Below are 24,438 nucleotides of genomic sequence, written 5' to 3'. Positions count from 1 at the left end.
CTGGTTGATTACACGCAGTGCCCCAGACCAGCAATTTTCAGCAACCCATTCGAAGAGTAACTGTTTATAAGTAGCCGCCAGTGACATTGCGATTTATAGGGTAGTAAATGTTGCAAATATTTGAAACAGGCATTTAGGAGATCTTACTATGATTAGATACTTTTATCTTCTTTGATTCCGTTAACTGAGAGCTTAGGTATTAGACCCTATGACAGAGTTTACTTAGTTATACGATCTAAATGCCGTTTCCGTTTTTTCTGTTGATGAATGACCCGCTAGTTACGTCTGCGAAACTTCGTTTAGGTAATAATTTCACGGGCTGATTTACAGTATAGTTGTATGCGTGGATGCGTTCGTGAGTTTAACTGAAGGAGACACAAACTTCTGTAAATCGCATATGCAATGGTTTGAGCGTCATGTATCTGCGCTGGCGACGGTATTGAAATCGGTACCTATTATTCAAATCTGCATGTTCATTATTCTTTAAGCCTCGGAGGTCTACCTAGGCTTTGCATATCAGTTTGTTTCAATCCTTTGAACGCTTCTGCAACGTAATCATATAAAATTATTGGATTAGAACTGGGCTAGTATATATATTAAATGAAACATTTACTTGGCTGATGAGCAGCTGACGTTCACCTCCTGTGTGCCGTAGGACAGAAAATAGAAAATGCTTCACATTTACTGGATTTCACGGTCTATCGCTGTCAACCGTGCATTGATGTATATAATTGTAGTAGAATAATGGTTATAGGTGAGAATCGTTTTAAGGAGTGAGTGGAGAGAGTTCATCTACTGGTTGTTGATTATGATACGGTAATAGTTAACACAGTACGGAATGTGCCGCCTGACGTAACATTACAGGTTTTCCTTATGTTGCAGAGCCGGTCCGTTTTTAGCGTCGCAAGATTGTGTGTGGGTAGGTTACAAAGTTATTTTTTATGTCATCGGCCATGCACAACCACTAAACCAATTAAATCGTGAAATGCATATTTTCATGCTTGAATGTGCCAAAGGTAGATTTCAACTGTAAGACTACACCGACCGTTAGCCTGATTAAAATTATTCTTTGTGCCATTTATTCCACACAATCAGTACAGCTAAATGTGAACAGATAACATTATTAAGATAAACAGACACGTAGTATCAGATTATTTAATAACGTTTCTCTTTTGATTGCATTTGAAACACATTACAACACGCACGTCCAATACGACTAGGCTCAGTCTGCAAACTGATACAGCTTGTTAAACTCCACTTTGGATACCCATGAACAAAACCAAATCCCCTCCCCAAATTTGAGAAATATTTGACATAAATAAGTTAGTAACATTTTCAGTGTCTTTACAAAGTTATATACACAGGTACATTTCAAGGTTTCACAAAAATTACACAGGCAGTTAAAATATCTTTTGGCCCCACCCCCAAATGTGTGGCATGTTTTTGCATTCATTACAGTGTCACTGATGTCAACAGAAATGTGCCTTACAAATGGACACTTCGCAACTGTCAGATTTTTAACAATATATTGGGCAGGTTCAGCTCAGAAGGGGCAGAGGTCTGAGGGAGTATTCTTAAATTATTATAATAAACAAAATCTACATAATCAGTAGGTCATTCTTCAAAAACCTCAGACATTCCAATAAATTTACAAAAATACACATAAATAAACTATGACACTTCCACAGGTTAGCCAGTGGCTGTAGTTCAGGTAATACTGACAATACTGTAGATTTTTCACCCTGTGTTTCAACCAATTCATTTTTGAATACTCCAGTCAACGTTTTCCTTGGGAACCATTTAACAAATATGAACATTATAACAAAAAAAGTATAAAATGTCCTGCTTTTAAAAAATAGACCCTGAATGTACAACACCTTGCATGTATAGCAAATCTTTAAAAACCTGATTTTTATGTAAATGTATATAATGGAGAAAAAAAATTTACCAAAAAAAAGAATACATCTTAGAACACAACAGCATTTTGGAAGCATTATATATATTTTCTGCAATTCTTCAAATAAATCCACAGTTTTACATAAGTGAAACTGGGGGGGAAAAAGTTATGTGCTACATCTGTAAAGTAATATTTACACAGGTAGTAAAAAAAATGGGCAAAAAGGGAGACTAATTGCACAATGCTACATCATCTGCTTAAAAGGAAATTAAGTTTTACTGAGTGCCTCCACTTTAGTGTTTGTATTCAGTGCTTGTCCAGCGTCCCCATTCTCGGGAGAGTCGATATGTACTTAGATTTTTTTTTTTTTAAACTTCAGTTCCTCTTTATTTCACCAAACCACAACGTATTTGATGGTAAAAACCGGAGCAACGTCTTCAGTCCTGCAGGGTACGAGTAAAAACAGATTTGAGCATCATAACTGCTACAGTGATTAACAAAATAACATGTCAAAAAACAACAGGGATCCAGCATCTAATGCTGATTAGACCCCTAATAAGCTGGTTTCCGGATAAGCTACACTGCAAATATGACACTGCAGTAGGTGTTTTACACACTGATTTTTCATCACATTACAGTTCTGAGTGTACTAGGGCAAAACAGGTGATTTCTGAAAAGCCACAAGCAAGTCTGATTCTTACATGGCCAGTACTGCAGATGTCATATAATCACAGCAGAATATTTTGCAATTTCAGTGCTCACACAGAGACACACACAAAAACACGTACATACTACGTGCTGTGAAATCGGCAGCTGCTGACGTCTTTATGCTGCACCCCCCTCCCCCCTTCAGTGGAAACGTGCTTACTACTCCTTCACTGAAACTCCATGTGGCCATAGTGGTAGTAGTAAGTCTTGCCTGTTTGCATTTAACTCCTTGTGAACAAATGTATGTGTAGCAATGCAATTTATCAGCATCTGTCCCAAAGCCGACCCATTATAACGACATGTGCAAAAATTAGGCCAACATGTACATGTGTAAATTAATTCTATATAAACATTAAGGCTAAACACACATCTGTACAGGCCAGTTGCAATTTAACAATGAACACTATGCTTTTCACTATCAGAAAAAAGCTTTACTATAAAGAGTAACATGGCCCCTCAGCCAGAAAAAAAGCTTTTGTAGAAGGATACTTCATGGTTTAAACTGACGGTATATTCACTGCAAGTTAAGACAAAATCTGGTAAAGCAGAAGCGCAAAAAGATGAGTAATATCAACATTGTCCTTATTATCACAGTTTTATACATTTGGGCAAATTAATCCGTTCTGTCCCCTGTTACAGGGAACAGTGTATGCATATTCGGAGGGAAAACCCAGTAACCATGAGCGATGTGGAATAAGACTGTGACGGACCCACTAAGAAGCGTCCCCCCCCCCAAAAAAAACCTCAGGCACGGGAAAATATGCAAGCTTACCTGTAGAAACCTCACGTTTTGGACTTCCTCGGTGTCACTTCCAGCGGCACCGCCGGACACTGGCTGCTCTCGCCCAAAAGCCTGCGTGATTTTTTACTCTGTGGAGGGGACTCTGTAGGAGAAACGCATACACGTCTACTCATCTCCGCAAATTCTGAAGCCCTCCTCCAATACTCGGCGTTAGTTTGACACCAACGACTAAACTAGCCCTGCACACCACTCCGTCAAGTTAAGGCTTCAAAATTGAGAAAAGCACAGTTCGGCGCTTTGCACATCGCATTAAATGGTACTTCTATAAGCAAACTGCCAGCTCGACAGAGGAACGTACCAGAAACGCACACAAAATATTCATACAGAGATTCAGACATATACTTACACTAGAACGCATACACGCATAACACATGCACCTCCCAAACACTGTCAAAGGAGAAAGTGCATTAACGTTGTACCTTTGCTTCCTGGTCTTTTCCTTGTGATGGATTTCTCCCGCGGGTTTCTATAATCCATCTGCTCGTCCGGCTTTTCAGGTGCCTCCGGCGACCCTTTCGCGTCGCCCTCCTGACAGTGGCTCTGGCCTCGTAGATCCGCGTCTGCGGCGCTCGCCGAGGGGAGTGCGGCTCTGGCGCCGGGATGCCCCCGACTGTAAAACTCTGGCAGGTCGCAGCTGTCCACAGCCGTCCAGTCGTAGGCGCCGCCGGCCAGCGGCCGGTCCCTGGCAAAGTCGTAATTCCATTTTCGAGCTGCCGTTTCCTCCTGGAGCCGCTGGAGCTCCTGCTGCTCCTTCTTCAACTCGCCGTGATCGACTGGACCGAAGAGGCACCGGCAAGCACGGGACTTCGAATGATCGGATAGTCGGACGTCCATCCTCTCCAGCGTAGGGCTACTCGAGAGACGGACATCTGACATCGCGAGAAGGACGAAGCGAAGCAAAACAAACAACTAGGAGGAAAAAAAACACGAATTTCCTCCGCGCTGCGGCGTATTCAAAACAGAAAATATATATATAGCTCTGATGCGGTGCGTTAGCGCCCACGCATGTGAACCATGCGAAAAAATGAGCCGCCGAGCAGAGCCAGAGAGAGTAGAAGTAAATCTGCAAGGATCATCAAAACAAAGTGTGATTGCTAGAAAAAAAGAAAAAGCCACTCCTGTCAATTCCGTCTTCTAGTAGGAGCAAAGCAAAAAGACGAGCCTTCGCAGTGCCCAATATGGCGATTGAACCTAGTTGCAAAGAAAGTGTATTTAAACAGACAGCAGCCTGTGATTGGTCCGCGCCGACGGTGGAGGCACAGCTCACTTCTGTTAAGGTGTCCCTGTCGATTTCCCCCCTCTAGCTGCAGAAAAGACGATCGGGTGCAGCGCAGTGAGTAATACGTCCGACTCAGATCTGCATTGATAGAAAACTGTAAACGAGTCAACTGGTATATCACGTAGTCTTAATTACACTGACTCGGGAATGCACAGACAGTTTTGCAATTCAGAACATGCACGCAGTGTATTTGCTACGTATAATTGTACCGTTCAACAATATAGGTGTAGAGACCCGCCCACATTGTTTACCGCGATGGGCCATACCACCTTAAATGCTTTTTTAAAAATAAGGGCTGCGTGTGCAGCGACCTTGCAATATTTTGCTGGACTAAGTCACTCCCCTATTATAGTAATTAGAAGTTTTTTTTTTTTTAAGAAAACAAACGCAGAAAAAACTGCTGTTTCCATCTCTGTACAAATTATGAAATGGGTAAAAGGCAGCTATTTTCGGGGGAAATGTCGAATAAAATTTTCTGTAATCTTTCCTCAAAAAATAAAAGATAAAGATAGATACAGCAGCGGCTATAAAGCTGTTACATTAATCTTATTTTATTAAAAAAAACTACGTGTTGTAATTATGACAGTCATGTTGTACAATCTGTAGAACACAAAGAAATTTGAGAAAAGAGGTTAACGGTAAACAGTGAGAAAACACCCGAATGGCGCGTATATTACGCAATCCAGCTACTAAGCATAAAGAAATGCCCACGTTATTTGCGGTCAAATGTGAGTATTATTCAGATAACTATCATCAAATCATTCAGGGAATAGAGTAAGTTTGAAGCTGTACTTCCGCTGATGCGTTTAATTGTTTTCGAATGTAAAGGAATGGAAAGACTGAATTATATTTAACTCCCTCTCTCTCATATATATATACACACACATACACACACGCACAGGCACCTTCAAAGTTTCTTTCCGTCTGCATAAACCAGTACACCATGATGATACCCTACAACAGGCCTGTTTAAAGTTCCTTTTCAGTATTTTGCATTGTAAATTTAATATGTGAACATGTTATGCCTATATGACTGCATTGTACGGTAGTAGTACTAATTGTAGAAGATAACAGTCGCCTTGCTCGTCTTGTGCAGCAAAGACCTGAGGTCATCGCTGGCTCCTGCTTATCGCTCTCAGACTTTGGCAAAGTAAATACAGTAGGGCCGATCTGTTCCGATTACAATGTATAAGAAATCTACAGCTAAGACATTTTTGCTCTTGTTCTGTTTTACTGGAGTTATTTCAGCTAGAAGCTTTAATGTGGTGGAATATATCAGATGATGTAATTTCATTAAAATCTCACATATACAGTTAGTTGCGCAGTATTCTGCCAGTAGGCCTATAACCTGTACATTTGAACTAACGGCAGAAACCGCAGTTTGGGAAAACTCACTGTTCTGGCTGTTATTTGGAAACCTTTGGAATTAGACAGCTCGTATTATCATCTACTGGTTCACTTGATATAGATAGCTGTGTAACTCCCAGTACGTATAGTTGGGTAAAAGCGGTGCACTAAAATAACATTACACAGATCAGCTCTCTTAGTTAACACAATCTCAAACTGCAAATAGCTAATTATTCTACTTTCATATGAAAAATAACGATTAAAATGTCATCACCTCCATTTTCAGTGTATACATAATTATAGCAGATGTGCATGTTTTAATTAGGAAGCCTGTCGCGTAAACTTTGTAAAATAAACCTTACAAAACACAGTTACTTAGTTTCAGTTAGGTACATTCTTTGCTCTAGAATCAGACATTTCAAAAGCCAACCGCAACTGTTGCATTACTGCGCACTGTAGAACAAAGTTAGAAATTGCGTTTTGGATATTTGAGCACTGCTGACGTCTAGTGGGAGTATTTTTAATTACACACAAATATGGAAAAACACCCCAAATCACGGTGCTGTTGCCAAACATCGCAAGGATTTCAATATAGCTTCAGTTCCTAGTGTATATGTAGTTTTCCATGTTGTCTGTTTTGTGTTGCGATCCCCAGTCTACGGCTGAGGCTTTTCTGAATGGAATGGGAAGGGCAATAGGATAAGGGAACACCAGTGAAACGAAGGGTTTCGTTTTATATTCTTATACTTTTTAAATATCAAAGCACATACAACGAACAATAATTAATTACTTCAGGGCTGTGTTCCACAAAGCAGGACTTCTCAGCTGGGTTTAACTTAGTAAGAACTCATGATTGTCCAATAAGATTGAGTTTAGGTAAGCAGCATTTCTATTGGACAATCATGACTTCTAGACAAGTTAAACCCAGCTAACCGAGAAATCATGTGGCCTGTACTACGAAGAGGGGTTACCTGTCTGACTTAATGTATCAATTTAAATGGACTTCATAATCGTTCCCTTACATTTTGCCAAGACCACCTTAAATCCGACAAGTTACTCCGATAAGCCAGTAACCCTGCTTCGTAGTACAGGCCCCTGCTTCGTGAATTCTACCCCCCAGGAGTGACCACTGCCAAAACTACCTACAAAACCCCAGCTATCGAGTGCGAACCGCAAATTTTGTCACCTACGTCTAAACGGAACAGGAAAACTCAAACCCGGGTTTTTAAGCATTTTAACTGCCGAACATTAAGGCTGTTGTGAAGCCTTACTGCCAATCTTGTCATACTTGTCAGCTGATTGTAAAGCGTTACCAACGTATTCTGCCTACTCCCTTGCTCCCTGTGCTGGCGATCGGAGAACCGTATGAACACATTGGGATAAATTGTGTGGGTTCTTTACCAAAAAAACTAGTTATAAATAGGAAGTTATCTTTTCACTATGATGTATGCTGCCACTCAGTACCCCGAGGTCACTCCTGTTCGTAGTTTACAAAGAAAAGCCGTGGTTAAGGCTCTGATTAACTTGGTACAAAAATTCTCACAGAAAAACCTCGGGTTGTAACATTTGATATGTATATTCGCACGTTTTCTTACCACAATCATAACATCAGCAATCGAGTTCGAGTTGTTTTTTCCTGTCCTAAACGTTTATATACACAAGTCCTCTGCATGAGACGTATAGTTTTTCCATGTGTGTAGTATTTGCGCTGGAACGATTTGAAAATCAGTGATCTAGATGAGAAACACTACAAATACTTCAATAGGATAATTCAATTGTTAAATAAGTAACTAATTAAATGATTAATAATAAATCCATCCATTTCCCAAACTGCTTGACCTTCTGGGTCGCAGGGGGTCCGGAGCCTATCCCGGAAGCTACAGGCACAAGGCGAGGAACAACCCAGGATGGGGGGCCAGCCCATTGCAGGGCGATTCCTTTATGTATTTCAGTTAAAGAAATTGTACCAATAGATAGCAGGAAGAGCAAACAAAGGATTAAAAATGTATCAAAGTCACCCCAAAACATGAGTCACAATGCGATCGACAACTCAATCATGTAGCGTCATTTAAGCATTCTGATGTTACAAACATCTGCACACACCAAGGATTCCAGGGGATTGTCATGTTTCTCTCAAGGAATTCCCCTTCAGTGGAAAAAGGAACACAGATGACCAGCAGGGGTCCTAATGTGAAGGTCGCAGACTCAACTCCCAGGAATAGCCAGGATGGCCAAGCTCTTAATCCCTTAAGCAATATATTGAACCTCAAATGCCCCAATAAAATATCCAGCTATATAACTGGGTAAAAAAGTACTTAAAGTCTATAATTCCAGAGAAGATAAAGCACAAAGTGACCCATTAAATAATTACACATTAAATATATTTTACAAAAGGACAATGCTCATGTTCACAGCAAGAAAAAAAATATTGATGTCCAAATTATGTGTGACTCTTTATTAATTCACATAACTTCAGGGTACTCTCACAATCTGGAGAATCATGCAGCATTGTGTAGAAAGTTCTAGAAGGCCTGGCATGTCAGAGGCCCAGCCACTTCAGGATATAATAGTTCCTCTTTCCCACCCGGAGAAGGGTTAGTCCATTGGTCAGGATGTGCTGTCCCCTGATCAGCACCTGCTCGGGGTTGTGAACGCGGTTGTGGTTGATCCACACGGCTCCCTCTGACACCATGCTGTACCTGCCCAGAAACCATGACCCTTTGAAACTCAGAACTACACACATTTGTTTGCTGGGAAAGGGACATGTTCATTTTGGGATGCAAGAATGGTTCTCCAACTTCTGAATTAGGCCATTTCAGGCCATTTCATATAAACGAAAATTGTATTAAAGAATGGCTGTAAGGAGGACCGGACCAGCATTTGGAAATCGTGCATATTTATCTCTGGTACCTTATTTTTCCATGCACAGTTCCTTCTGCCTTTTACAGTTTTATTTTGTACATGCATTTATGTGTTTTGCTAAAATGTGCAAGTAGTTGCCAGGTTAGCTGGCACTCACCCCCTGGCCCCATCAGGGATGGCCTCGGCCTGCCTGCAGGCTTCCAGCACTGTGGTCCCAGGTTCAAGAAGCAGCTCTAGGAAAGGGGCTTCCTTGAAGAGCTCCTTTAGCTCTGCATCACTCATCTGCTCCAGGGCCTGCAGGCTATCATGGTAGAGCACGTTGGTGCACCTGTGGAGGCGAAATGTTGTGTGTACACAGATATGCACGTTTAGCATTGGTCCGTTAGCTGCTGCACAGTAACGCGAGTGGCTGGAGGGCGGACGCTTGGAGGAGCTGTACCTCTTGGCATTCTCCAGGCCTTCCTTGCCGTGGACTAACTTGGTGACCTCAGCAGCCAGGCGTCTCTGCGCGGGCCGTCTCCCCGGGTCCCGCCGTTGCTGCTCCATCACATGATCCACCTCAGCCAGAGGGAGGAAGGTGAAGAGCCTCAGGTACCTGCAGTAGACGCATCATTCATAAACCAGCCCCGATCCAACATTCTGCTGGGCTTTTAGAGCTGTGATGCAACCTAGATGAACCCTTAATAGCTTTACAATAGCAATTCTTCCAACAGTAAAGTCACCTCACCTATTACTTGTAACTCAGTTACCAAGTGCATTGCATCATAAACCCTCCAGGATCTGAGTTGGACAGTCCTGTTTTCTGCTCCAGTGTACTTTGTGCCTTGTCGTAGGTCAGGGGTGAGAAACCTGTTCCATGGAGGGCCGATGTGGGTATGAGTTTTTAGGGATGACTTCTCAATCATCCAATAATCAAGCAGTGGTACTCCAGTTTTGGGGACCCACTGTTATTGGCTGATTGAGAGGTCATCCCAAAACACACACTGGCTCTCCATGGAACAGGAAGCCCATCCCTATCATAGATGGCTACAGGTAACATCTGGAGGCTGTCATTACTACCAGGGGACATGTGGCAAAGTATTAGGAAAAGGTGCCTTTAATACTGTGCAGGTCGTGTTTAATTTTTGTTCAGTAAAACAAACTACAAGCATGTTAAAACAAACATCTTTTCAAAAGTAGGTGGATTTCCTATTATTACTGGAGTTATTATTAGGGGTGATATTACAACATGAGGGGCGGCATGGTGGTGTATGGTGGTTCAAGTCTCCGCCTGGGTCCCGTGTGTGGAATTTGCATGTTCTCCCCATGTCGTCGTGGGGTTTCCTCTGGGTACTCCGGTTTCCCCCCACAATCCAAAGACAAGCTGAGGCTAATTTGACTTGCTAAATTGCTGTGCATGTGTGAGTGAATGGTGTGCAAGTGTGCCCTGCGATGGGCTGGCCCCCCATCCTGGGTTGTTCCCTGCCTCGTGCCCATTGCTTCCGGGATAGGCTCCGGACCCCCCGCGACCCAATAGGATAAGCGGTTTGGAAAATGGATGGATGGATATTGTTCTGTTCTGCATATGATGATGGTGATTATTTAAAACATTTCACCATACATCTGCATTATTTAGCATTTTTTTGTCTTACAAATGAATCAAATAAAAGGCTCCTTTCCAGCAATATATTTGATCTTTGAAGTTTCCCTTAAAATATCGTCTCATCTCGTTCTCGTGAACACAATATCGTGTCTCGTCTCGTGGGCTGAGTAAATGGTTACACCCCTAGTTCTTATACAAAATAGCTGAAATAAGGGGGTGCCAATAATAGTATTCATAAGGACACTGCTCCAAAAACATTAAAGGAACACTTTTTGATCAGAGTATAGCATCAAGCCAATTAAACTTCTGAGATATTGATCTGGTCAGTTAAGTAGCAGAGGGGGTTGTGAGTCAGTTTCAGCTGCTTTGGCATTGATGAAATTAACAACAGGTGCACTAGAGAGGCAACAAAGACGACCCCTAAAACAGGACTTTTTTTTTTTTTTGTAGTTTTGCATTTGGCTACGGTCAGTGTCACTACTGGTAGCATAAGGCGATACCTGGATGTTACAGAGGTTGCACAGGTAGTCCAACTCCTCCAGAATGGCTCATTAATTAATACATGCCATTGCCAGTCTCAAGGGCATGGAGTGTGTGAATGTCTCTGACCAAACAATCAGAAACAGACTTCATTAGGGTGGCCCGAGGGCCCGACGTCCTCTAGTGGGCCCTGTGCTCACTGCCCGGCACCATGGAGTTTGATTAGCATTTGCCATAAAATACCAGAATTGGCAGTTCTGGCACTGGCGCCCTCTGCTTTTCACAGATGTGAGCAGGTTCACCCTGAGCACATGTGACAGACGTGAAAGGGTCTAGAGAAGCCGGGGAGGCATGTATCGGTCTTTGACAGCTGACATCACACTTGCTATAGGCACAATGTATTGTGGGTTGAATCGCCATTTTGGTTACATACAACTCAAGTGCCAGCATTTGCGTGCGGCATTATCTTTGGTAAGATGGGACACTCAGTATGACAGCCTTTCACACAGCACAAGTCACATGATAGAAATGGCAGAAAGGTGGACCACAACATGATTTTTCGGGTTCCCACTTGGAAAAGAGGATATGGACAGCAGGTAGGGGAGGTAATGAAGAGATGCCGGATGGCCTGGGTCGCAGCGGTGAGGTAGAAGGGGATCACTTTCAACAACATATCTCCCTTCATGTGTGTTTGTTCATTTTCATAAAGGCAAGTAAGATGTTTTTTGTTCAAGTAGTATTACTAAATATGCATTTTTTTTGTCTTCTAAAGTTAGTATTTTCACATTGGTTAACCTACACTAGCAAGCTAGCCTCACCACAGAGGGTAGCAGAAATGGGTTAATCTGTTAATGTTAAAATAGCATTACAGAGTGAATGCTTTTAAAAGACAAAAGTAAACAGCAAAACTGTAATGACACGTTTATCAGTGCTTGCATGTGTATATTCACGCGCATGGATTATAAGACACAATGCTGGATAAGCCTGTCACTGTTTGCTGTGCCCTGACAAACCAATGGCCAACCATAGCTTAAGTGTAGAAACATTTGCAAGTACGGTTTCAAATGTTTCACATAATGCCTGGAAGGATATGTATAAACTCATTGTATACCGAGCCTGTATTCTGCTTGCCACTTAACTTTATTGGTCATATTTAAAATAAAATGTATGTCCATGCAATGACATTTTTGTGGTGTTTTTGACTCTTTTCCTTTCTAAAACACTTAAATTACTAGTGTGTTTTGAAAATGAAAATTGCTTATTACTGATTACATAAAACACATTTTTGTGGAGAAAACACTGATTATGAAATATTAAGTTTGCCAACCAAATGTGTTTATACACACTCAAAATGGCGAATGGGGACGTGTCAGACAGTGCAGACACGTGACTGGCAAAGACCGATACAAGCACATGAGGGCCATACAAACTACCCAGTCCGTATCAGTATAGATATCCAGCATGATTTTTTTCCCATTGAGATCTGATGCGTTTTCAATTTTTGGAGCAGTGTATAAATGACTCATGTTTAAAGGACATCTTTAAATAATACCTGTCCCTTCAACAGAACCCCAATTGACAGCCACAGCACTAGCACACAGCCCCATACTACAGGGATAGGAGCACCTACCTGCCAACACTGGCGTCAGGCTGCCGAAGAAAGTACTGGTACAGGTCAAAGGGTGACGTCCTGTCCCTGTTCAGCCACACGGCGTTGCTTGCCGTCTTGCCCAACTTGTCCCCAGCTGAACTCGTTACCAGAGGAACAGTGAGGCCATACACTTCTTGTCCGGTCACCCTGTATCACATAAGTGGGTTATTCAGCAAACAACAAACGCATAATTCAGCATAACCGATTTTCACAACAGGGAATTATATTACAATTTACACAGGTTAAGCAACTTTACTTGTGAATAAATTCGTGTCCAGACATCAAGTTACCCAGCTGGTCGGTTCCTCCGAGCTGAATCTTGCAACCGAACTGTTGGTTTAGGTGATAAAAGTCGTAAGCTTGGAAAACCTGGTATGAGAACTCGGTGAGGCTCATGCCCTCCGGGCCTTTCAGCCGAGTCTGCACGCTGTGCCTGCTCAGCATGGTGCCCATGCGGAAGTGTCTCCCAACTTCAGATAGAAAGGAGATTATGTTCCACTTTCGGTGCCAGCTGTCGTTATCCAGTACGGTTACCGTGCCGAGCTTGGGAGAGTTCTGACAGAAGTACAGTTCGTGGTTGGTGAAAATGCACTCCAGACTCTTTCGTATGCCCACGATGTTGCTCTCGATGACCTCGGAGGACAGCCGCTCCCTCTCGTTGGTCTTGCCGCTGGGATCTCCGATCCTCGCTGTAGCGCCACCGACCAGCGCGATGACATCATGACCGGCCTTTCTGAAATGTAGGAGCCCGATAATGGCCAGTAAGTTCCCCACATGTAGGCTGTCCGCGGTGGGGTCGAAGCCGCAGTACACGCACTGCGGGCCGGCCAGAAGCAGCTGGGGAAGCTGAACCTGGGCGGCTGATTCAGGGAAGGCGTCCTTTAAAACACCCCGTCTGTTCAGCGCCGATAAAAGTCCGTGTCCGTCATTGGCAGAGGAGTGTAACCTGGTGCTGAATGAGAAACCCGTGCTGACCTTTGTCAGTAAATATCGTGATCTACACGTACTAACACGCCAGCACACCGCCACTATGGGGAGCGCCATTCTGACCCAAGAAGGGGGCGTTGCGTTTGCGTCACATCCATGACATCAAGTAAGGAAAGAAATGCGCCATCTACTGGATATAGCTGCATATTTACATATACAGGAGGTTAGCAAGTATATTTTAGATCTGATGATATTAGGTGGTATTTACACTTTACTAGAATTGGATAGGGGCGGCATGGTGGTGCAGTGGTTAGCACTGTTGCCTCACACCCCTGGGACCCAGGTTCAAGTCTCCGCCTGGGTCACATGAGTTTGCATGTTCTCCCCATGTCGTCGTGGGGTTTCCCCCCACAGTCCAATAACATGCTGAGGCTAGTTGGAGTTGCTAAATTGCCCGTAGGTATGTATGTGAGAGTAAGTGGTGTGTGAGTGTGCCCTGCAATGGGCTGCCCCCCCACCCCCATTCTGGGTTGTTCCCTGCTTCGTGCCCATTGCTTCCGGGATAGGCTCCGGACCCCCCGCGACCCAGTAGGATAAGCGGTTTGGAAAATGGATGGATGGTTGGATGGAAGTTTACATCTAATGGAGATAGCTGGATATTTACAGACGACAACAAAAAATTAGCCAGACGTTATATGACAGCATTTTCAAACACTAAACTTTGCCCTAATCTACATATGCCATTTTCAGCTTTAGAAATATTGCTGTAGGTTCATCTGCACCTCTGGGGTTCTTTGTCCCACGTCTGTTTTACATAATTACCGATCACAACTTATTATCGTTTAAACCTCGATCAAAATAACATAAATGTTTCAAACCAATACTTAACACTCATTTTCAATTTTTAGGTAAAATTTAATGATGGTGTTGGTCCTTGTATAAAGAGTACGTTTTAAGTTTGTAAATTAGACAGAATAAGAGAAACAGTAGATTGCTTCCATGAGTTCTAGATCTTACAAGTAAAATAAATTACTATTCCTCACACAGTTTTGCACATCGCGCCGTATAAGGTCCCAGTGGTTTAAGTCGTGGATGATATTTTTAGTGAACTTTTTTTCTTGGCCAGTTCGTTCCGGATTTGCAGGGGAAATTGATCCAGGTGCTTGTGCACACATGGCAGACAAAAACGTTTAGTGTAGAACAGGCTGCAGTCCTGAGAAAACAAGGTCAGACCCATTCATTAGAACATGTAGATTTTTTTATAACAATTATATACACAACTTGCATTTAACATACCGTGTCAACGCAAACTGCCCTGTGACACACACTGCAGTTGGAGCCCAAAATGAGGAATTTGTCCCTGTTAGGACTAAACGGATCCTTCATAACAAAACATTCTTCGAGAAGGCTGTGAGAACAGACAAAATACAGCACATCACAGACAGATTCCCGGAGTGACAGCAATATAGTATGCATAATTAACTGTATAATATGGATAGTGTTAAACCACGAACTCTAACAAAAGTGTTGCACTTGCGAAGTAATATATTTAAAAGCAAACACTTGGCTATAATCATTTGTAGATTCAGATATTCTATCGGATCAGCGTCCCCCCCTCCATACGCACACTATTGCCCTAGTGTCTGGGGGTTTCTGTCCGTAGTAAGAGAACGGAGCTGATAATCCGCACAGCTCACAAACGAACCGGCTCCCCGACCCTTCGGCAGCACTGCTGGTCTCCATGGGTCAGTTCATTTTATAATTAATCTTACAAATAAAGAGTAAATACTATTGTGCGCACTATTGTCTAACGCGCAATTCTCTTCCGCTATAGGCCGCTACAGTACGCCAGGAAGGACAATATTGGTAGAAAGCGAAGTCGTCTTTTGACTACTGGACTAAAATCTGGGGTATGATATTGATTTCGGATCGAGATGGATCCCTAAGCTTTGTGATTACCGTGTTGACCCAAATGTAAGACGGGTTTATTTTCTCAAAAATTGTCGGATAAAGTGGTGTAGTCTTATATTCGGGGTCTAGCCAAAAAGCTGCAAAATATGATATTTTGTAACGAGCGTTTTGACTTACTGTAACATATATTTGCCGTATTTTTTCTTGCCTGAGCATGGAGTCTGAAAGCTTAAGCGTCACGCCAGATGTGTGGGAGTTGGTAGCCCTAAATGAAAAATAAAATAATACATTTGTTTTTTGTAATGTTTGGCGTTCAATACAAATTGTAATTCGATTGCCTGTGGTTGCTTTTTCAGCTGTAGTTGCTGGCTAACTTATGTGTTCTTGTCAAATAAAATGTTTTTTCCTTATAAAGGTAAGATGATATTCCAAAAACTTTTTTTGTGAAAATGTAGGTGGTTCGTCTTATAATCGGTGTCGTCTTATATTCGGGCCAATACAGTACATATACTCTAAATGAAGTAACAGCTAGATGATTAATAAATACAAACTACTCACAGTATATTACATTTTTAATAAACGTAATAATAAACCTACACAAGACATCCGGGGAATATTTCTATCTTCATATATCTTGATTACAATTTTTTTATTATTATTATATATAGAATAAAACGTGTTTTGATTCTCCTGTGTGTATATTGCTATTATTTCGTTTTTGATAACACATATGCACATACGCACACACCAAACCTGTAGTGAATAAAGGATTGGAAGATGGAAGGATGAATGTACGGGCCCATATCTCGACATGTAAGCGCAGATAACCTTTCAAGTATTTAATGTACGGATTGGCAGTGGTTCATCTATGAAATCGGACCGTGGGTTTTGCCCCGTTATTCAAACTGAGAGCAGGCATATGGTTCTCAAAACATCTGAGCTAGATACATGATATGGGTACGTATTAACTAAATGATGTTTATATTTGACCAGCTGATCATTTCCTTTTTTTTGTAATAACCGTTTATATAGCCCAGTTTCATTCCTTACTAATATCATTGTCGTGTTATTATCTACTCGTCACGAGTAACTCGTGTCTGCTTAGGGGTCTGTTTCCACTAACAGTCAGTATAGCTTAAATGACGCTTCACACTTTAAATTGTTTAAATTTCTTTAGTGATATAAAACAAATTATGCTTTTGGTTACATGACGAAGGATGTAAAATATGTAAAAATGAAACAAAATAATAACCAAACCTAACAATGTCATAAAAAGTCATACAATCCATACAAGTCATACAAACGTGCAAATAATCCATACAGTATATTGCTCTGGATAATATATTGAATTTTCTTCAGATATGTGCTGTTGTGGTTAATTAATACGAAACATACAGATAACCACGGGCTACTTTAAACCATACAAAACGAACGATTCCCTGGCATTTCTTTAAACCGTTCTTCATTTAAACGTGCATCAGCCTTTAAAGCCTCGAAAGAACTAATTTCACAGAATCAGCAGTGGATTTGGATTGTGGTGAAGCAATTGCGGTCTGTAGAGTAAATGGAAGCATGAAGAACACAAGCTACATGAAAGGATGCTTTACATAAACCAGCTGTGTGAATGGACTGACTGCAACAGAACAGAATTAAGAATGGATGCAGTTAGATAATAACCGACTGTATTGATTGAATAATAACAGTGGCTGTATTGTCAAGCTGATTGTTTTGACAAATAACTGTCACAATAAGGCCATACTGGCTATTGACAGTAACTATAATGGAAGACATTAACTGATTATAATCACTATAGTCATTGTCATTAAAGATAGAATGTAGCATATGATAGATTATGACAGACTGTGGCAGTAATAAAAGCCTTCTACCTGGGTTATGATAAGCTCTGCAAAATCACAGAGAACAGCAGTGACTAATACGATAAGGAGTTTGATATATGTTTACACATCATTTAGTTTGGGGGCATGCAGTGCAAATTCTGGCTGGAGGAGTCTTTCCAGCAAGAGGATGTCAGTGAAAATCAAAGACGATACAAATCCAACAAATTCAGCTCATGGAAGGGTGCATTCTCTTCAAATCCAGGATTACCTGAGCTAAGGTTCCAATTCAAACTCAAATAAAAAGTCACTGAAAATAAAATGTCCAATGTGGCTGTTCTGCAGCACATTGAATACACAAATCTGCGTCTGTAGACTAGGGCAAACAATGAAAAGAATGATGGGTCTTTCAAATCTTCCATCTGGTGCCCACCAGTCTCCTAAAGTGCATTGTGGGAATCACACCAAGAAAGTCGCCATGCCACCACGTGACACCAGCGCTTCAGTGGAAATCTTCTGTAGTGATATTAATTCAGTTTTATAGAGTTTGAAAAAGCACATATAAACCACCATCTATGTTGTATGTACAGCACCACTCAAAAGTTTGGCCATGCCAAGCCGCCTACAAAGGAGAGTGACAATGTTGCGTCCAATGACCTGGCCGCCTGATCTAAACACATTAGAAATGGTTTTGGAGGAGTTTGACTAGAGTGTGAAGGAAAAGCACCCCTCCGCCCCCCCCCCCCCCCCCCAAAAAAAGAAAAGCTCAACATAAGTGGGAACTCCTGGAAAAACATCCTAGGGCGCCACCTTATGAAGCTATCATAAATGAGAAAGTAAGGTCAGCCAGTCCCTGAAGCAGTTGGGATTAAGGGCCTTGCTCTCACTCTGCTGATCCAGGTATTTGAATCAGCAGCCTTCTGAGACCCAACCCACAGAGCTGTCCTCCCCAACAAATTTTTTTTTTTAAACACTTTTTGATCAGTGCATAATTCACTATATGTTATTTTATAGTTTTGATGTCTTAATTATTCTAAAATGTAGAGAATACAAATAGACCTTATGGGTAAGGGTGTCCATACTTTTGATTGGTATTGTACACATTGTAGGAGGTATTAAAATTAGCATACAGTAATCCACATTAAACTATTAATTATTAGTTTTAACCTTGTTTTAACCTGTGTTAGAACAGCAAGGAAGTTTGGGTTAAAAAAAAGTAACTTGTGCAGATTGTAACTCGGCAGATATGATTAGATGCAAAGTCATCATAGATAGTCTTCAGCATTGTCTGAAATCCCGATTGGTCATAATTAGACTTAGAATGCACTCTCACTGGTTCTTTAGGTTTGAGAAAGCACTATGGCTACCTTGCATATTTTTATTAAGCATATTTAAGGTTTATCATTAAAATTTTCTACACTGCCAATGGTTTTTTTTTTCAATAAAAGCAGAATTGACCACATGTGGTCCAGTGGGTAAGGACAGTGTGGTGTAGTCAGAGCACCAGATAATCATACTGGCAAACTGCAAATGAACAGATTATATGCCTGTAGCCAGTTGGGGTGAATAATGTTAATATATTCAACTTTTTAAAGTTTAGTAAAATTATGTAGCGTTTTTCAGATTTTTTTCAGATTGATCACTGCTGTTTCAAGACGTGGGGGAAGGGATAAAGGTAAAGGTACTGGAGATACCAAGAGCGTAACAAATGTATATGCAATGCATCAAGCACACAGGCACATTTGATTGGAAGAAAAGCATCAGGTAGGTTGACTGGCTAATCCAAATGCACAATTGTGAATCACGCCCACTTGACCCACAGTCAACCTCTCGTCCAAGTACTCATTTATATACCAAATCATTTGATTACTCACCATTTCTGGATTTGTGCACCTTTCTGATTAAATTGATGAATATTTCCAGTCTCTAGCTATTTAAACTATGGAGGCATGACATTACAACCTTGACAGGAAGTTGTAAATGCAGAACTGCATGGATTCAACGCGGTGTAGAACCTCAAAGATACTCGTGCCATAAGAAAAGCCCTGCGACTCATGCAGCACTCCTACAGGCTAATGTGTTGATCCCACCATTCCTCAGTACATATCCCGGTAGATCTCCTGCAGTAATGGGTGCAGCGAGGTATCCTCCATCTTCTTGATCTCCTGCACCAGCTGCGCATGCTCGGTCACCAGTTGTCGCAAGTCGGCCAGCTTCTGCAGCAGACGCGGAAAGAGGAATGCATCATCCGGGTGGGTGGTCTGCAGGTGATGCTGCAGCACTTGTGCGATGGCCTCCTGCAGGTGTTCAACACACGTCGGGTTTGCCAGCCCTGGGCGATCTGGGGGGGGGAGGGCTATATCAGAGAATGCAGAACAGTGTAAGATGGTCAGCTCAGCGCTGACCTACAGATACAGTATTATCTTCAGCTGGTCCCTCTGTCTCAAAGTGTCCAGGCCTCATCATTAGGGCTGATTTCCATTCATCAGTTTAAGTCATGGATGAACTATCAGTGAGTATCAGTCACTGCTGTGAGAAGAAACTGTGGGTCTCAGTAACAAGACTGTCTGGTACTCCATAGCCCATCCTGCCCATCTGGACCCTGATCCAGAACTTCTGCTAAAAACTGATGGTGAGGCTGAAATGTGTTAACTCTCAGTCTAGCCAATCCCACCCTACCCTAACCTACCTCACTCAGCCCAACCCAACCCAACCCAACATTTCCTTACCCAATCCAGACCAACCCAATCCTAACCAAACCAACTGCCTATCCAGTGCTGGGTTGTGGGGAAGTTGGATCAGGAAGCACGAGGCATCCGAATGCTCTTAAAACTGATGTCCTCCAGAATGGTGTCCTGCTGACTACCCTGGGTATGTCCATTTAGTTTCCTGTGACTGGCATCCCATAAGGCCTTATACTTCACGTTTCCCTATATACACTCAGATGATCACCATGATCTAAACACACTGAGTGGTTACTGAATATGGATGTGAGAATAGTTTTCGTATTAACAATATTGTTATTATAACAACATCATAATTGATAAAATAAGAACATGTACTGAATGAATGAACAAAGACATTGAGGAACACAGAAAATTTACCCTACAGGTGTCATATTATAGGAATGCTTGCTGGCACCTGAACAGCAGATGATCATGGCGATAAAGAGTGCCAGGTCACCATCATCCAGCTCCAGGGCATTGAACTTGACGGCAAACTGGAATTTGGGCTCCATCATGTCACTGAAGGGCCTACGCAGGCTCTTGAGGAATTCACGCGTAACAAAACCGTTGCCATAGGCGACCAGCAGCCCATCCTTGTTCATGCAGGAGGCCAGCATGGTGAAGAGGGCTTCGTAGACACCATACTTGAGCAGTGTCACCTGGTCGTTGAGATCCAGAGAGGAGAAGCCCGGCACAGCCTTGGCAAACTCTGTCAGCTCCGTGACAGTCTCCACAGAGGTGCGCTGGCAGCAATTGAAGATGCGCACCTCTGCCTCCCCGGTCCGCGGGGCCCCACCTGGCAACGGGGCCAGCAAGGTTCGCTCGGCTAAGAGCAGCGTCTCCATATCGTGGATGACCAGGGGCTGCTGAAAGAACAAACTATTAACAGCAGCGTGACCTTGAAGGCACGGACCAACCAAAATAACGGAGCAGCTACAGTACATGATGAGAATAGCCATAATATGGCTTGATTAATAAGCCTGGGACCAGATAGGATGCTGCAAAACAGAAGGTCCTCTATCCTGCAAAGGAGCCTCTGTGTCCAACCAAGCAAGAACATTTGGCAACATTTTACTTGAGGGGGCAAAAATATTGTAGTGCTACTTACTTATTTAATGTATTAATTAACCAGAAACTAGTTATGTACTGATCCCATGTTCGTTCATTATTAATCAAAACGGTTAATATATCTCATTTACTTACTAATATCTGTTCATGATTTGTACTTGAGTAGTAACTAAGTTACTTGTGTCACTTCAAGCAGAACAATACCATTACAAAACAGGACTACCTCCTGGAACTCCTTCCCCAGAAAAATGAACAGTAAAAGTAAAAGGATGCGAATTAGGAACAGTTACAGTACTCAGTCTTACAGGATAGGTGATCAGACATAATTGAACTGAAAAGATGTGCTTGACCCCTGAGATTTACAGAGGCAACTCCAACACATCTGTAGTTCCTTATGAACTTTTCTGGTCATTTAAATGCCCCTAATATATTGCTTTTCAATGCTAAATAACTAAATAAACAAAAATCACAGGATGACTTATTAACACATTCCTGTACCCACAAAGTCACATGACTAATTGCGTACTGGTGTGCTGGACTGGCCAGTTAGGATGGCTCGAGCTTTAGACTTGTTCATGCTGAAGTTCTTCAGGTAGGCCTCACAGATCCGCTTGCCCAGGTTCTTCTGCTCAGCTGGCTGAGGATTCCCCACATGCTGCTCCGCAGGCTGAACTGTGACCGCAGCCTTCAGCTTCAGCTTCTCCGCCTGGGGCATGCGTCCAAAGCGGATGGCTGGTAGGAAGGAACAAAGTCGTTTAATTACCATTGGCTAGTGATCAGTGGCTTTCATTAATCACATGGTTATTATAAAGTTATGCAACACAATTGCCTAAATATTCAAAAATACTTAACACAGCTTAAATTACTTCACCGCTATGATATTTGTGTTGATATTAGATCTTGTGTGTGTATTTTCTACAGTAACAGAATTTGTCATGCATATACTATCACATGCCATTGCATTTAATGACCACCTGTCCAGTAAAGGTTGTGGTGATCCATAGCCAGGCCACAGGACACGAGGTAGGGTACACCCCAGACAGGATGGCAGCCAATCACAGAGCAAGGACAAACACCCAAACAGGGTTATTTATAATAAGCCAGCTGAACTGTATGGTTTTGGATGGTGGGAGGAGACTGGATCATCAGAGCTCCAGGGATGCGAGGTGAGCCTGCTGCCCAGCGAGCTGGTGATTCCACAGGCCAGCACAGATGCCAGGCTGCCTTTTCCCTAATACTGTCCATGGCAGGGAAACATTTTTGCAGTCATGGATACACACTGGTGAGGTGAGGGCTAAGTTTATGTGAGGTGATATCCAGTACTCACCACATAGGATGATCACCACAGTGATCAGGAGCTAAATAAAAAGATCCTCCACCTTACAAACATTAAGCAGCAGTATGCATTCAGGTCAGACAAAAAGTCACTGTTTAGGTGCTTTGATGTTTATAGTTGTTTTGTCAGCATCTGATGGTCGGATAGTAATGTCCTAACAGGTAGCTTAACCTGAATGTACCCGGGTTTAAGCCCCACCCCCAGCTGCCTGCCCCCTACCCCCATTCCCAGCACTCACCACTGTGGGACATGCCCACCGACAGGCACTTCTGGAAGCGGCAGTACTGGCACTTGTTGCGGTTCTTCTTCTGGATCTTGCAGCCTCTCCCACAGGTGTCATACTCCAGTTTAAGTCTGAGGGTCCTCCTGAAAAAGCCCTGTGGGGGGGAGGGGGTAAAGAGCCAAAGGAGCAGGATTCAGTTGGAGCCAGTGTGGCTTATCAGCAGCCAGGGTCCCTGGAGGGGAACTACAAGTAATATCTGGATGTTTCAGTGAATAATATAACACTGGATGCTAAGCAATAAAAGGGTCCTGATTCTCCTGCAGTGATTACATGGCCTGGATAGCGGTCTTTCACAGTGCCTGTCCTCCACACCGCACCATGAACAGTCCCACTCTCTCCCCAGAAATCCCACCCATGGGGCTACAGAGGCCTCCGGCAGGTGCATTACGAGGGGCATTCAGGGAGCCATGGGGTCTGAAGAGAGGATTCACTATATGAAAACTTCTTCAGATTCCAGATCTTTTGTCTTTTACATAAGCAATGAGACACATTACACATAAAAGTTCTTTGCAAAATAAAACAAATCCCTCAAACTCTAAGAAATATCTATACCCAGGGAGATCTCAATCCAATAAAAGTAATTTGTTAAACAAATGAAGCCATGTAAGGACATAAAGACATTTTGAAGTTTAATTATTCAAATAAGATTTAGCAATGAAGATTTTCTTAACGGAAATCTATTAAAATGAATTTTAATAATAATAATAATAATAAAACAATAATAATAAAATAATAATAATAATAATAATATATAGCAAAAATGAAGTGCTCCAGACTAGACAATTAAAAACAGAGAATTACAGAAGATCCTAATACAGGAGTCACTGTAGAAGTATAACATTCATCAGTTAGTCTCTGTCCATTTGCAAGTGGCCACAGATTCCCATAAACATCACATCTTACTTAAATCCTGTACCTAAATGAACAATGTTACTGCTCAGTTAATATGGTTTTCTGTTAATACAGCTCTCAGATAATTCTAGTACCTTGACAGTTTCCCTCAAAATGGTTAACTGAAGTGATTCATTTGTAGTCTGTAGTGTAACCAGACGATAGAGACAGCTGGAAAACTGCTCTCGGGTTTGTTTTAAATGTTAACTGCAGTTCAGACTAGACAATTAAATATTTATCATTTGGTATTTAAACATGGGAACTGGTGACCAAGACCTGGAATCCTGCATCTCAGTTTAGCTTTTGTGAACCAAGAGTTCCTGACATCGCAAGACTGTTGTGTACAATGAGTGAAATCATCTGCAGCAAAGCGTAAACCCGCAGACTCCTCTGAGGAAATCTGGGAATACACAGACTTTCACTGTAAACAGGAACAGTGAACAGGAACAGTTCACTGGGACAGCGTCCCTGGAATCAGAGAATATCAGACTTCAATAGCACCATACATCTGTCACATACAGATGTGACATGCAATGTGTGGGACAAAGACACATTTTTTCTTGATTTACCCCTCCGCTCCACAGTTTAAACTTTCAAATCAAACAATTCAGACGTGGTAAAAGTGCACATTCCAGACTTTAATATAGTTTCTTGCATACATTTCCGTTTCACCACAAGACATTTTATACATAGTTCCCCTCATTTCAGAGCACCATAATCTTTGGAACACAGAAATGGTAGGTATATTAAAGCAGTCACGCTTAATACTTTGTTGCACATCCTTAGCATCCGACGATTACTTGTTTGTCTATGAATCGCAGACTTCAAGTGCTGAGTATCTTCCCTGTTGATG

At 42.1% G+C, this 24,438-nt stretch overlaps 4 protein-coding genes across 18 annotated transcripts in view; all 4 read right to left on the bottom strand.

Moving 5' to 3' along the window:
• Positions 1–1,141: 1,141 nt before the first annotated feature.
• Positions 1,142–8,312, bottom strand: LOC125738290 (cyclin-dependent kinase inhibitor 1B-like). Of its 2 annotated transcripts, XM_049007134.1 has the most exons (3): positions 3,827–5,075; positions 3,378–3,489; positions 1,142–2,340 (listed from the first exon to the last, which is right to left on the bottom strand). In XM_049007134.1, exons 1-2 carry the CDS (start codon positions 4,281–4,283, stop codon positions 3,389–3,391), a joined length of 558 nt encoding a protein of 185 aa, XP_048863091.1. In that variant the 5' UTR covers positions 4,284–5,075; the 3' UTR covers positions 1,142–2,340; positions 3,378–3,388. The 2 variants fall into 2 exon arrangements, with proteins under 2 accessions (XP_048863091.1, XP_048863092.1); XM_049007135.1 differs by lacking the exon at positions 1,142–2,340 and having other exon boundaries at positions 3,377–3,489; positions 3,827–8,312.
• Positions 8,313–8,461: 149 nt separating this feature from the next.
• Positions 8,462–14,305, bottom strand: LOC125738283 (tyrosine--tRNA ligase, mitochondrial-like). The gene is made up of 5 exons (XM_049007107.1): positions 12,865–14,305; positions 12,588–12,755; positions 9,335–9,490; positions 9,053–9,223; positions 8,462–8,732 (listed from the first exon to the last, which is right to left on the bottom strand). The coding sequence occupies exons 1-5, from the start codon at positions 13,650–13,652 to the stop codon at positions 8,573–8,575; spliced, it is 1,443 nt and encodes a 480-aa protein (XP_048863064.1). The 5' UTR covers positions 13,653–14,305; the 3' UTR covers positions 8,462–8,572.
• Positions 14,306–14,429: 124 nt separating this feature from the next.
• Positions 14,430–15,399, bottom strand: cdpf1 (cysteine rich DPF motif domain containing 1). Its single transcript, XM_049007136.1, has 3 exons — positions 15,163–15,399; positions 14,832–14,943; positions 14,430–14,748 (listed from the first exon to the last, which is right to left on the bottom strand). Exons 1-3 carry the CDS (start codon positions 15,276–15,278, stop codon positions 14,617–14,619), a joined length of 360 nt encoding a protein of 119 aa, XP_048863093.1. The 5' UTR covers positions 15,279–15,399; the 3' UTR covers positions 14,430–14,616.
• Positions 15,400–16,605: 1,206 nt separating this feature from the next.
• Positions 16,606–24,438, bottom strand: part of LOC125738284 (peroxisome proliferator-activated receptor alpha-like) — a 100,593-nt gene continuing 92,760 nt past the window's right edge. For 11 of the 14 annotated variants that reach the window (XM_049007116.1, XM_049007113.1, XM_049007110.1 and 8 more), the window contains 4 exons: positions 22,650–22,788; positions 21,602–21,807; positions 20,423–20,873; positions 16,606–19,637 (listed from right to left, as the gene is read on the bottom strand). In XM_049007116.1, coding sequence (XP_048863073.1) covers positions 19,378–19,637; positions 20,423–20,873; positions 21,602–21,807; positions 22,650–22,788 — 1,056 coding nt within the window. In that variant the 3' untranslated portion in view covers positions 16,606–19,377. The remainder of the gene's footprint in view (positions 19,638–20,422; positions 20,874–21,601; positions 21,808–22,649; positions 22,789–24,438) is intronic. The other 3 variants (XM_049007121.1, XM_049007122.1, XM_049007123.1) reach the window with 3 other exon arrangements.

The sequence above is a fragment of the Brienomyrus brachyistius genome, chromosome 3 (assembly GCF_023856365.1).
Source record: "Brienomyrus brachyistius isolate T26 chromosome 3, BBRACH_0.4, whole genome shotgun sequence".
NCBI classification, from domain to species: Eukaryota; Metazoa; Chordata; class Actinopteri; order Osteoglossiformes; family Mormyridae; genus Brienomyrus; species Brienomyrus brachyistius.
Note: the sequence above shows the minus strand (reverse complement) of the source record. Positions and strands in the feature narration are given on the sequence as shown.